Source organism: Uloborus diversus, chromosome 9, assembly GCF_026930045.1.
Source record: "Uloborus diversus isolate 005 chromosome 9, Udiv.v.3.1, whole genome shotgun sequence".
In the NCBI taxonomy this organism is placed as follows: domain Eukaryota; kingdom Metazoa; phylum Arthropoda; class Arachnida; order Araneae; family Uloboridae; genus Uloborus; species Uloborus diversus.
In genome coordinates this window covers 22,098,063-22,112,268 of record NC_072739.1, presented here as the reverse complement: position 1 = coordinate 22,112,268, position 14,206 = coordinate 22,098,063, and the positions used below count along the sequence as shown (strand labels likewise).

General features: G+C 33.9%; 1 protein-coding gene across 1 annotated transcript in view; it reads right to left on the bottom strand.

Annotated features, from left to right (window-relative positions):
- Positions 1–14,206, bottom strand: part of LOC129229799 (dystrobrevin beta-like) — a 55,282-nt gene that overhangs the window by 25,852 nt on the left and 15,224 nt on the right. Inside the window, exons 6-9 of the mRNA XM_054864175.1 lie at positions 13,183–13,291; positions 5,274–5,440; positions 3,098–3,225; positions 458–551 (exon numbers count right to left, since the gene is read on the bottom strand). Coding sequence (XP_054720150.1) covers positions 458–551; positions 3,098–3,225; positions 5,274–5,440; positions 13,183–13,291 — 498 coding nt within the window. The remainder of the gene's footprint in view (positions 1–457; positions 552–3,097; positions 3,226–5,273; positions 5,441–13,182; positions 13,292–14,206) is intronic.

Sequence of the window (14,206 nt, the reverse complement as noted above, 5' to 3'; positions counted from 1 at the left end):
TTTCGAAAATATCCGATACTTTGATATATATCCGAATATTTTGATATATAGGGATCTGTGAGAAAGAAACGTAAAATTTGCTGACCCGTGAAAGTCAGGATATTTTGTAAAAATTGTATTGTGGGGCCCCTTTGTTGTGGAGGCCCCGAGCAGTAGCCCCGCCTGCCCTCCTCTAAACCCGGCCTTGCACCCTTGGTTACTCGTAAGTTACATTAAAGAGCAAATTTTCTTTCCTCTTTGGACAAGTTTAAATATACAGTAAAATTTAGCAAGAAATTTAGCTACATGAGGTTAAAAAATTAAATGAAATGTAACTTAAAATAAGTTCATATAAAATAATTTGATAACGATGTAACATACTTGCTCTGAAAAAAAGTCACTAAATCATTATTTCAGTATATACCTCTAAATGATTATTAACAGACACACTTATTAAAAATAATAATAACTTGCATACCTTTCTGTTGGCATAAAGGTGATTACTATACTGGGATATCAATGAATGTTCTTCGTCTCTAGGGTAAAAATCACTACTGGACCTTCGGTGGGTGCTGAAAAAATTTAAATTGCATGCATAAAAAATACAAATACAAACACAATTGTGACGACCAGCAACAGGCTCTGGGCCCAGCTAGTCTGGTACTAGTCAGTTTATTAGTCTCCAATGAAGATCAATGGCCTTCTTAAAGCACTCCCCCCCCCCCTGCTCATTAAGTTGTAGTATAAATTGTACATTGCTCATTGTAGTATAAATTGTTCCCCTTCCTTCAGGAGATGGGATTTTTTTCTCTAATTTGGTGTTTGTACTTTTGTCTGTGTTTTCGTGTTTTCATCCGGTCTTTGTTCTGTTGTAAATATTTTAATGCTGCTCAAAATTATTTTGATGTTTAATCTTTTGGCTTGTTATTCAAAATTTAAAACTTTGCTTATGTGCTAATTTCGGCAAAATTTCTCAAAATTCTAGAAGTTTTATGTTTTTAACATCTTTAACAATTTTTCTTTTTTGGCACATTTTTCGAATTTAAACAATCGTTTCGACCGGCAGAGCCTACTAAAGCTCATGCGCCAAAAAACACAAACCAACCAACCTACTAAAGTAATAATTTTTCCTCATTTCCAGGTTAGCCTGAGATTTGAATAGCTTAAAACAATGTCCTGGTTTAAATGCAAAAATTTAACCCATTAACAACTTTCATTTTTATAAATTTAAACAACTGAATCATGCCCCCTCTGACTCTCCTTTGCTCCAGGCAATACATATTAAACCTATTAAGTCTGGTATCATAATCTAAATCAGAAAGTCCCCTTACTAGTCTAGTAGATAAAAAGAAACTTTATTATATACTAGTCTAGTAGATAGTAATAAAATGAAAGAGGAAATGAAATTTTAAAGGCATACTTTTTCAGTGAACTTCTAGCATAATGGTTGGCAGTGTAGTTGTCTGCAGAACCGTTATGAATAATTGCTGACGTAGAGTTTCTGAAAGAGCAATGCAAAATATTAGCAACAAAATTCAGAATTAAAATATTCTTGTTAAAATGAAAATTGAATCGTATAATATGTGCATGAACTTGATAGTTATAGAAACAAAGTAGGATTAGTATGTGCTTTATTGATTTAAAATTAAAGCAACCCTCTGCCCTCAACAGGTAAAATGTGTTAATCTATGAGAGTACTTTTAACTCTATTCCATAAGTTAAAAATTTTTCAACAGCAAGCACAATCGCCATTGTAAATTTCTTTCATTTAAATCTTCCCCGAGCCAATTCATTTCTGTTTAAAAAAATCCAAAAAAAATTTGAACTCTGCTTTGAAAATTCCAATTTCAGATGGAAGTCCTTTCCCCTCACATCGAAAATATATTTGAATTCAATATAATGTTAATTAGATGTACTTATTTAATAATGTTATCCTAGAAAGCTTTGGGCTGGTTAATTCTACGAGGGCAAATCAGAAATTCTTTGGGCCTATTTTTTTTTAAAAAGAAAATATGGCTGTGAATACAAAGAAAACATATACATTCCCAGCAGTGACAGTTCCTTGAGTCGTACCAGCCATATCTGCTTTTTGCTCTCGAAGAGCGGAGCTGCTATCAGTCATTTGAGATGATGGTTGTTCTTCCAACGTCCACAGCTTATGAGCAGTGAAGTGTTTTTTTTTCTATGGAGCAAGGGAGCCCATAGCAATTCACAGGGAAATGCACCTTCAGACCAGACCTTACCCTTGTAATTTTCACGTTTTCGTTCCCCTGAAGAAGTTTCTGGCAGGACAGAGATTCACATCATGCCCATATGCAAAATTGTAAGGGGGGGGGCTCAGATATTTTAACCATGGTTTAGCAGGATATTTTCCCCGTGGAAGCAGATGTCAGGACAGATTGGAGTCGATGAAATTTGACATTTGTAACAAATTACTCATTAATGGTGGAGAAGAATTGTTTTTACATTTTTGGAAAAAAAAAGTACTAAAAGCAAGAAAGCTCTAATTTCTAAGGGGGACTCGAGCCCCCCTTGCCCCCCTTTATGGACGCCCTTGATTCACATGCAACGAAGAAGCCAAGAACGCGGTCCGACGGTGGTTCTACAGGTAGTTGGAAGACTTCTACCACAGTTCTAATTTAGTGCTGCAATGGGACAAATGTCTGAATTAGTGTGGTGACTATGTGGAGAAATAATGTAAGGTACGTAGTACACTACGTATATTTGTATGTACCTGTTTTTGGCGAATAAAAAATTGGCACAAAGACTTTTTGATTTGCCCTCGTACTTCCCCCCCTTCATATCCCACTTGTAATTTGAATGCTTTAGCAAATCAATTTCTTCTAAATTTGAACTGTAAAGGTCTCTTAAGTTTTGAACGTTTGGTTTTGGAAATATATACATAATTATAGCATAAATCTCCCAATTAAAGCTTAAAGTACATCTGAAATTTTTCCAGAGCTGAGCAAAATATTCAATGCATTTTATCAACATTTCTGAAATCATATTTAACAATCTCTGCATACCTTTACAAAAAACAAAAATTTTTTTAAACAATATGATATCCACTTACATACATAAAGTATGTTTTTCGTTAGAACAACAAGTAACTACTCACATATCAAAAGCAGGATTGGTATTTCTAACAGGCTCATCATGATAATGGGATTCTAAATGTGCTGGCTTGTCAGGAACACAAAGAATTGATTTTTTCAAAGAATGTCCTAGCTGTTTACTAGGGGTTTTCTAAAAATCAAGGGAAAAGAGTGAGACAACAGAACCCCACAGCATTCATGCAGTAAATATTGTGAGTTGTAACTCAATGTTTGAACATAGAAATCGCACTTTTATAGCTGAGAAATCTTACAAAATTAAAAACATGTACCTATCTATCTATCTGTGTCGGGGTTACTTCTTCCAAATGCCAGTGAGCTGACCATCGAACCAGATATTGATAGATTTGTAATTTTTCCGTCTTTATATTTGGCTTTTTAACATAATTCTCCGATAATAATTAGCAGAGATATCAATTGAAAACGATTAGTTATGATACTTAGATTTTGACATAAAATCCCTATTTTTTGAAATTTAATTCTGAATAATAATTTTTCAAATTATATTATTCAGTGCTTCTTCTCAACTTTCCGTAACAATGCTTTTATTGAAGTTTGGAGCGTGAAGAAAATCATTGAGAAGAAAGATCTGTGATCTGTTGCCTTTTTTTTCTCGAATATGAACAAATAAAATTCTGACTTTTGCTTTGAGGTTTTTTCTGTAATCAGAGAATTTAAAATGTTTCCTGTTTGGTTATTTTTCTGCAATCTACCACAAAATTTTACTTTTTTTTTTGTGTGTGTGTTTTTGTTCAAGCCTGAGTGTTGAACACGCGTCACTTGACATAACTTTTATTTTCAAGGTAGATCGTGCAAAGCTGGGCAACGCAACTAGTTTTCATTAATTTTCAATTATGATTTATGGGGATATGAAATAAATTGGAACACACTGGTTAGATTAGTTATGGTCACACTTGCTTAGTTATGGGCATACTAAAAACTAGTAATGATCATGCTAGCTGAATTCAATTATTTTCAATAAGTACCCAAAATGAATATTTAACCACATTAAAACACTTATTTTTCTTGCAATACAATCAAATTTCAACTAACCAATTCGAGCTACATTAACATTAAAAAATGTATGACTGACAAATCGCTTTTGTAAGTTTAGTCTGATAATAAATAAAATAAATAGAACTACTGTTGCATTTTTTATTTATTGTCTACTAAATTCAGCCTATGTTGTATCAGTAATTCTAAATAATAATTTTGAGTAAGAATGACTAAAAAATCAAATGGTTATTTGTGCCCATAACAGAGATACTTAATTTTACTTGACTAGTTATGGGTATATTAGCTTGAAATAACCTAAAGTGTCTTAATTAATGGCAAAAAATATCTTCATGATAGAAATAAAGCTAAGAAAATGAGTGAGTACCAATAAAACTGCAATCTGATAGAAAAAATAGTTTGAAGTTTTTCTGCACTAAAGAACCCAAGTAAGTCAAGGGCTATTTAACTTCAAATTCTCCACATTTGTTGTTATTGTAGTTGCTTTCATCCCCCCCTGTTTGGACTTTTGGCTACAATATCCTCGGAAACGATAACATCCTCTTTAACAAATACATGATTTTCAAATGCTATTCTACTCTATGAATTTCCGAAAAATTCCGTGTGATCAATAAATTGTTCTCATGATTTATTTCTTCTAACTTTCGGTTGAATTCAAAATGTTAATGGTATTTTGCCAAAAATAGGATAATGTTTTCTGTAGAGGAGATCAACAAACATTTTTTGAATTATATAATTATTGCTTGCTTTAAGCAGGGTTTGCTCGTTAAAAAGCGAGTTTTGTTCCTATAGACTTAACATTGTACCAACCAAATCTTTTTGATTTCCTCTCTAAATCCGAGTTTTTGTTACAACAGGACTTGCTATAAGCGAGTTTAACTGTACAAGGAAAATTGCATTTTTGCTTTTTTTGAACATTTTTTTTTCCAAACATAGATCTAACAAGTTTGGAAAAACTATAGAGGGGGTTTTCTAAAAAGATGCCATTTTGAAAGTCTACTGATGGTGTTCCTGGAACAACAATTACAAACTTAATACTGACAATGCAAAGACAAACCTGCCCATTACTGGTTGAGTGCCCTAACATTTACCCTAACAGAAAAGGAAAGTTTGATTTGCCCATTGCCTTGAAACACAAATGGTTAAGAACAGATGTTAAATACTTACATAACTTGTATATTCTTTCATTTCATGCTGATTCGTATGGTTACCAGAAACTCTGCATCGCCAAAAACAATCTTGACATAGTTGATAATTGTAACACCTTTGGCATTTGTAGCGGAAACCAGTGAAAGAATCCTTATTGCAGCCTTCACACTGCACATTATGCAACACTTGAAGAGAAAAAAATAAATGAATAAATTAAAATCATAACGGCAAAAAAAGTTTTCTTACTTAGTACAAAAAGCATAATAATAACATTTTTGCGAGAATGACAAATATTTAAATAAAGTCTTGTAATTGCTCAGATTTTATGCCTCTTATAGGAGTATTTAGTTAAATGTTATATCTACGGCTGCTCTCACAAGTAGATTCATCTGAAGATCGAATGGGCAGCAAGAATGCAAGAGATGGGGCAACAACAAGAACCTTTTACATCAGAGGCCAAAGGAAATAGAATGAGAAAGCATCACATGCATAAAAAAACAGTTTACTGCTATTCACATAGAACTTCACAAAAATTATTAAATTGAAGTGAGTATATTTTTAAGGGAACAAGCAACCCAAGTTATTAAATTTGGTATTTTTGCTTTTATGAGTCAGATACTTTTGAAAATAGCTGTATTTATCATATTTTAGGCTGTATTCAAGAGCAAAATGTATATAATTTTTTAACACTTCATTCTTGCACTTTCTAGAAAGTTCTTCTATATTTTCTACGCTATTAGAAAATACAGAAGAAAAATTCACTATGTATTAAAAGCAGGGTTGGTAAAAAAACCGGTTTTTTTTTCAAAAACAAAAAAAAAAAAAAAAAAACAAAAAAAAAAAAAACAAAAAAAAAAACAAAAAAAAAACGTTTTTTTTTTTTGTTTAAACCAGGTTTTTTTTGGTTTAAATACTATTTGCGAGAAAAACAATTCATTTTCGGAAGGTAATTAAGGTTCCATGTAATTAACAGTTATTCAACAGTCACATTATACCTAATTTCTTGATTAATTAAACAGTTAAGAACAAAGTCTTGTAACTAAATTAAATAATTAAAATAGCTTTCTGCAGGGAAATATTGATTAAAATGTTTGACTTGATTAACATGTTAGTATACATGTATATATAGATCCTTTATGATACGAAATACTTCAAGAAGTGGTTGTGATGCGGGTTAAGATAAAATATAATGAAGATCCAAGAAAAAAATTTATAAAACCACCATAACATGAAAAATTATCGAATAAAGGTAAAAGTAACATTTTTAAGCATAATCTTTTCAAAAGAACAATTTTCATATTTTTTCTTTCTGATCTTACATAATGCTGATTTTTATATACACAATGTCGCAAATATTGAAGTAAAGCAAAATGTACAACAGTACATGATTGAACAGTCAAAAAATCGATTGCTGTTGTACTGACAAAGTTTAAAAAAAAGTGCTGCTCTATATTCGACTCCGTTCTTATTTTGGAAAGACTTGGAAAAGATATCGACTATCGCTAAAACAAAGAACCAAATCAAAAATAAAAAAATTGGTGTAACATGGCTTAAATTACAGCTTATTTACTGGCATACATGTTGCATCCAGCATTGAAATTTAAAAAATATTAAATGCAAACTCTTTAGAAAAAATAAATGTGTAGTAAATTCTATTTCAAGAAATTTTTTTTGCCAAAAACGTTATATACGTGAAGTATAAACTTTTTTTTTAAATTTGATTCAAAAAATATTTTTTGTGTTCACCTGCAGAACAAATCTTAATTTTTAGGTGCAAACAATTACGTTAGACTGTTGATTACCTTACAAGTCAAAGTTAAAATTCCAGGAAAGTGCAAATAAATGGGCAAAAATGTCACACCCCTGCAACAGGAGTGAGCAATATAATGGATTGCATCTACAATAAAAGATTCAATCCTTAGTAAATCTTAACTAATCTTGCAAATTAAGCATAATGATGGAAGTTGACTGAAATATGCTTTATGGCACATATATGAAATAAAAAATATATTAATTTTTTTTTCGATTAAAGCTTGTAATACATTTTGAAGAAGCAACTTTGCAATTTTAGTATTTATCACTGCAACTTAGATAGGAACTTAGCATAAATGGAATTTTACATTTTTCAATATGTGTGGGGAAATCAATGTAAACCTGTAAAATGGATTTTTTTTTTTGGCTTTTTTTTTTTAAAACCAATTGATTTAAACCATGGTTTAAACCAACGTGGTTTAAACCAAACAACCCTGATTAAAAGTACTCTTTGACAGTATACTCTAATTACCAAAATACCTGCAAAATCCATATCCAGAATGTATCTTGTAAATTTCAACAATAGGGAAGTTGCAACCTATTAAATATTTCTATTTTGACTATTACATATTGTTAACAGACCCTCAAAACCCCAAAATTCACCCACGCCGTAGTTTAAAACACAACGGCTGATTTTTAATGAATTTTTAAAAATCCCACGTGCAAAAAAGCGCGCCTTGAGGCGATGTCACATGGCATTAGGGAAACTCACTCCGAGGGAGGTTCCGTGTTAAGACTACGAGCACAGAATACGCTCCGCATTTAAAGCCTTGAAATCAATTAATTAATCCGTTAATCCGCTGGATTCGTGAGAGGACAGTCCAATAATCATCCTAAAGCGACTTCGATGATGATAATTTACTTTTTCCGGGAGGACGAGAGATTCAAAGTTTAAGAAACGCGAGGAGTTAAACAAGCAACGTTACTTGCAAGCGGGGTGTGTGGTAACCCTCGGTTTTCGCTTGAAAGTTTTTCGCTTTATTGGCAATAAATCTCTCTTTCTTTCTTCCGTTCCTTTTCTCTTTTATTATTTTCTACTTTTGAAATTCCATTTAATTTTATTCCTTTTTGAATTTTTGTGTTTTAACTTTGCAAAACAAAAAAAGGAAAATATTTTTTATATTTTCGATATAAAAAGTGCTTTAATTTATTTTTGAAGGAAAGAAAGGTTATAGAAATGTATTTTGCAGCTAAACTGAAAATGTATTTTGAAAGTATCACTTGGTATTTGTTAAAGTTTCAAGATATTTTTTCATATTTATAACGAAAGTATTAATAATGTTTTCATTATGATTAAAATGCAAATAGTGATGTTTTTACCCCTTTCTATTTAAATTTAATGCGTGGGATTTCAGTTCCTTTGCAATTTTTTTAAATGTCTTATATTCTTATTCAATACGTATTTTTGAAAGTATTATGGTTCTTTTTTACCTTTTTCGCCATAATATGCAATAATGAGCAAGCCGGGGGGGGGGGGAACTCTGGCCCCGCTCATTTTCTTCTTTCTTTTTTTTCTTCAAATCAATTCGCAGATGTTAAATTAGCAGTTACTATTTATTTTTGACATGTATTAATTTTTTGAAAAGGGGGGGGGGGGGTGATTTTTCGGGCACAAAATTCGTATGAAACAATTAATGACGCTACGAAATCGTATTCAAAACTTATGATTTTTCTTTCTTTTTACAGTTCAAATAAATAAATAAATAAATGAAACATTACAGATAATATTCATATTAAAATAAATTACAAAATATTACTTTTATGTTTAGTAATGTTTTAGTTAGTTAGTAATAAACAAATGTTATGTTAATAACATTTGTTTCAAAATAAAAAATAAAAATTTTTTTGTAATAGATGATTAAAAAAACTAAATTATTTTTATCAAAATAAACTGTTACTTGTCCTACTGACAGGGTTGCCACTGAGTTCCGCTACTAAAAATAGTTGCTTTAGTAGCCCGTAATATGAAAAAATCTCTAATAGTCCCCAGATGCAGAAAAGAGTTTCCTGACTTGGGTCAAATCCTTTTTAAAGAAACTTTCTAGTATGATTTCTTGAGTATTACTGTTAATTAAAAACATAAGACTGACAGCATGAAAATAAATAGAAATGCAGCATTCGCGATATTTCTAAGCGCGTGAAAATTAACCCTCCTTTATAAAAAAAATTCTCTTAAAAAGCTAGAAAAATTAAAAAGCCAAATTCTACTGACATTCATTCAGAATGCAAACAATGGTAAAAATAGTAGCACCGGAAACAAACTTGTGAAAAGAAACCACAGTCGAAAAAAACAAAACTTTTCATTTAAAAATGTGAAAATCAAATTTTTAATCGTAAATATGTTTATTACTGTTGGCATACTTAAAGTTAAGTTTAAAATCCAAAAGTTAAGATATTTAAACTAAGCCAACATTAACTGGCCGTGTAATGTCAAGTTGGAGACAAGCAAAAAACATGTTTCAGAAAAATACATTTATTAAATATGACTAGAATTTTTATAACATCCCAATAAAATAACACCCCCAAAATATCATAACAAAAGTGGTTCCAGTAAATAAAGGGAAAATGTCACCAATATATCGATGTAGTCGCTGGCAAGTCCAAAGGATCAACTTGAAGACACACAAAAAGGTCGCCCGGATCACACTTCAGGAATATCCGTAATGGAAAGGCAACTTTAGACAGTTCGTAGATCGGTGAACATCTCAGGTAGACACATAGGAACTCACTTCCCCGGCAATATTAATTGGCCGGACACAACACAAGTGTTTCTTCACCTGGACTCATACTAATTCCAGGACTTGGAAGAGATTTACACACCACAAAAAACTCCCGCTAGCATCGCGGGGAAACCCCCCCCCCCCCCACACGTGAGCCGGACTAGGCTTCACGATCAAAACAACAACTGGGGATCGTTGAGAGAAGAGAGACTGCTGCCTGCTGCCACTCGCAAGTTCAAAGGATCAACTTGATGACACACAAAAAGGTCGCCCGGATCACACTTCAGGAATATCCGTAATGGAAAGGCAACTTTAGACAGTTCGTAGATCGGTGAACATCTCAGGTAGACACATAGGAACTCACTTCCCCGGCAATATTAATTGGCCGGACACAACACAAGTGTTTCTTCACCTGGACTCATACTAATTCCAGGACTTGGAAGAGATTTACACACCACAAAAAACTCCCGCTAGCATCGCGGGGAAACCCCCCCCCCCCCACCCACACGTGAGCCGGACTAGGCTTCACGATCAAAACAACAACTGGGGATCGTTGAGAGAAGAGAGACTGCTGCCTGCTGCCACTCGCAAGTTCAAAGGATCAACTTGAAGACACACAAAAAGGTCGCCCGGATCACACTTCAGGAATATCCGTAATGGAAAGGCAACTTTAGACAGTTCGTAGATCGGTGAACATCTCAGGTAGACACATAGGAACTCACTTCCCCGGCAATATTAATTGGCCGGACACAACACAAGTGTTTCTTCACCTGGACTCATACTAATTCCAGGACTTGGAAGAGATTTACACACCACAAAAAACTCCCGCTAGCATCGCGGGGAACCCCCCCCCCCCACCCACACGTGAGCCGGACTAGGCTTCACGATCAAAACAACAACTGGGGATCGTTGAGAGAAGAGAGACTGCTGCCTGCTGCCACTCGCAAGTTCAAAGGATCAACTTGAAGACACACAAAAAGGTCGCCCGGATCACACTTCAGGAATATCCGTAATGGAAAGGCAACTTTAGACAGTTCGTAGATCGGTGAACATCTCAGGTAGACACATAGGAACTCACTTCCCCGGCAATATTAATTGGCCGGACACAACACAAGTGTTTCTTCACCTGGACTCATACTAATTCCAGGACTTGGAAGAGATTTACACACCACAAAAAACTCCCGCTAGCATCGCGGGGAACCCCCCCCCCCCCCCACACGTGAGCCGGACTAGGCTTCACGATCAAAACAACAACTGGGGATCGTTGAGAGAAGAGAGACTGCTGCCTGCTGCCACTCGCCACAATATATATGTTTTATCAACCAATGAGCTTCCATGCCTCGATGACGTCACCACACTAACTTCTACTTCGACCATCACTCATTTGTTTATTCCACTGCCGCGAATATTCGTACTCCTCTCCATAGCACGTGCGGTCAACAAGTGGAATTAATTCGAATCAATTAGGTGACAACTCAACTTTTTCTGAATCGACACATCGAGACATGCAATCTTCGATGGTTTCAGTAAACAGTCGCCATTAATTATGGCGTGGGGGAATTGTCGATTGAAGTGTTAGCACCAACTAGTTGACAAGTTCTACTTTTACCAGACTGGGCTTAAAGTAGGTACACTTAACTTTAAATTATTTTCTTTAAATTATCGGCTGTGGACCGAGAATAAAAATAAAATAATATTTATGCCAACAATTACATTAAATTTTTCTAGTTTTTAAAGCGCTTATTTAAAAAAAAAGAAAAAGAAAAAAAGAAAGAAAGAAAGCGGTAAAATGTTCCTGTTTTTTTATTTTGTTTCCACCCGGAAACTGGGAGGTGAATTTGTAAGCGAATGTTCAACTCTTTTGCTGTAAGGGAAAAAGAGAAGAGTTTTTATGTACTTTAATCACTTTTTCACTAAAGAAATCGTTTTACAACTGATGGCAAAATAATGGTTTTTGGCAATATTTTGGGGGAAATAGTCGGCATAGTCACCTTTGCTTCAAAATAGTAGCTTTAGTCGCCATTGGCAGACCAGTATTGCAATTTTAATCTTAAATTAGTCATTGCGTCTGCTACATTTGTTAATAAATATTTCACCCCCCCCCATCCCCCGTGGGTGCGCAAAACTATGCTAAGATAAAGGTTGGCAGCTCTGCAATAGTATATCACTTTTTCCTAAGATTATTTCGTAGAACGCTAACAAAACGTTTTCCGAGATTTCTCCTCGAACTTGAAGCGCATTGGGGAACAAAACAATACTTGTAAGTACCAGTGCTTGCCATTTTTAATGATAGAAAGAAATGCAACTTAAAGTCAAAAATCACAGACAAAGAAAGTCGCTCCTCCTAGGCGCGCTATTGTTAAAACTCCTGCCGCGCTTTCTGTAGATTATCGCCAAACTGCCAAGTGCGTCTTATTAAAGGAAGCCAACTGCACTTCAGTCGGTTTCTCCTTGTCAGCTAAAGCCGAGCCTTCCGTGCGGAAGAGCGGATGACGTCACTTCCTATGCCATTTGACGTCACATGCGTTTGAACTTTAAATATTATTTTAAAAAAAACTACTTATCGTATCGCAAAAATTTTTTCACCGACGATGTTCATACATGTTATTCTATCGAATAAAAATAAAATTGAAAAATCGAAAACTTCCCTATTCCAACCAAGGGCGGACCCGGCTTCTGGTTTTGTAGAGGGTCATTTCCAGAAGGTGGGGGGAAGGGAGGGGGCAGAGTCATAAGTGTCATTTTTTGATGTAAGATTTACAAAAATGAATCAAAAACCACTGAGATAGAAAAAGTGGAGTACACTAGCTGACTTTTAGCTTACATTTGCAGAGAAAAGGTAAATAATACGGGTTAAACGTGCAAAGAGCAATGAAACGCATACACATGTTTTTGAGTAACAAGAAATCCTTCTTCAATCTAAAACAGGGAGAAAATGGAATAAAAGCATTTCTATTGAGAAAAAATCTAATACAATAAAGAATTAATTAGAAATGAAATGTTCCTTATTTTTGTTTTGAAGATACGAGCAGAGGAAGGGTTACTACCCAGAACATTTGATTTTAAGCCATATTGTCAAACCTAATATGGTAATACATACACAAGTAAGGGTCATTAGTTTTTGCAATTTTACACTTGATCTTGTGAGGGGTTTAATTCTTTCGAAAAGTGGAACAAAAATCACACCTGAACAAGAAATTAAGAGACAGTACAAAAAACAGGAAGGTCCAGGGAAAAACACAAGATTTGGCATGCATGAAAACATGGCCATGGTATGAAATGAAATTTTTTAACAAAGGAAATGGTGGGAAAATGTTAAGATTCAGTCAAATATTTCAGAATACATTATCAAAGTTTATTATCAAAATTTTCATTATTATTAAACATATTCTTACCATTTTCAACACTAGCCATACGATGTATTAGAGGAAACCACATAAGGCATTGAGGACCAGGATCAGATAACAAAACATCTAAGAAGTCGTTCACTGTCACAGTAGATTGCTAAGAAATTTTTAAGACATTATTAGTTTTACAGGATTATGCACACAAACAGGGCCTGATTAACGCACGGTCCGGCGGGTCCGCGGACCTGGGCACCACAAATTTAGGGGCACTAAAATAGCCTAAATTAACTTACTTACTTTTTTCTGTTAAAGTGAACATTTCTTTTCAGCTTTGAAAAGAATCAAAAATCGTTTGAGAAGCTGCGTTTCTCAGGATAATTTACAGGCGTTTTTCTTATTGATCATTGAAAATTGTGACATCAAAATTAGATTTCGATGATGTGATCGACACATTTGCATCTGTTAAAGTCAGAAAGAAGCCTTTTTAAAGCTTAATGTCAGAATTAGTTTTTTTTTTGCTATTTTTGCAGTTTTAAATTGTTTTTTAATTCATTTTCACCTTAAGGTAAGGCAATTTTAACTATGATTAGCATGGTGACTATCAAGTGTTTGGTATTCAAATCCCAGGTTTCTGTAGTAATGTGTAGATTTCTAGTGTATTAGGTTTCTAGTATAAAATATTGACTTTGAAATTGTGCTGATTTTTTCATGGGGGGGGGGGCACCAATTTTTACTCAGGACCTGGGCACCAGTTTGTCTTGATCGGGCTCTGCACACAAAAATTCCAAAATATTCAGTAAACAGAAAAATTATTGCACAATCAAGGGTAAAAAAGCTGCATTTTTAACAAAAATATTCCTTGTTAGAAAAAGCATAGAAACATAAAAGAAACAAGATAATTCAGGCAGAAAATGCAAAATGTTTGTACACACACTATGCAACTACAAAGAGGTCCTTATTCAATGCAGAAATTTTTTTGAAATTCCTGCACTAAACAGCAGTTACCAAAGTTGATCTCTTGCTTCAACGTTAAAAACAAATTAGCTATTAGAATTCTTTTTATATGATTTAC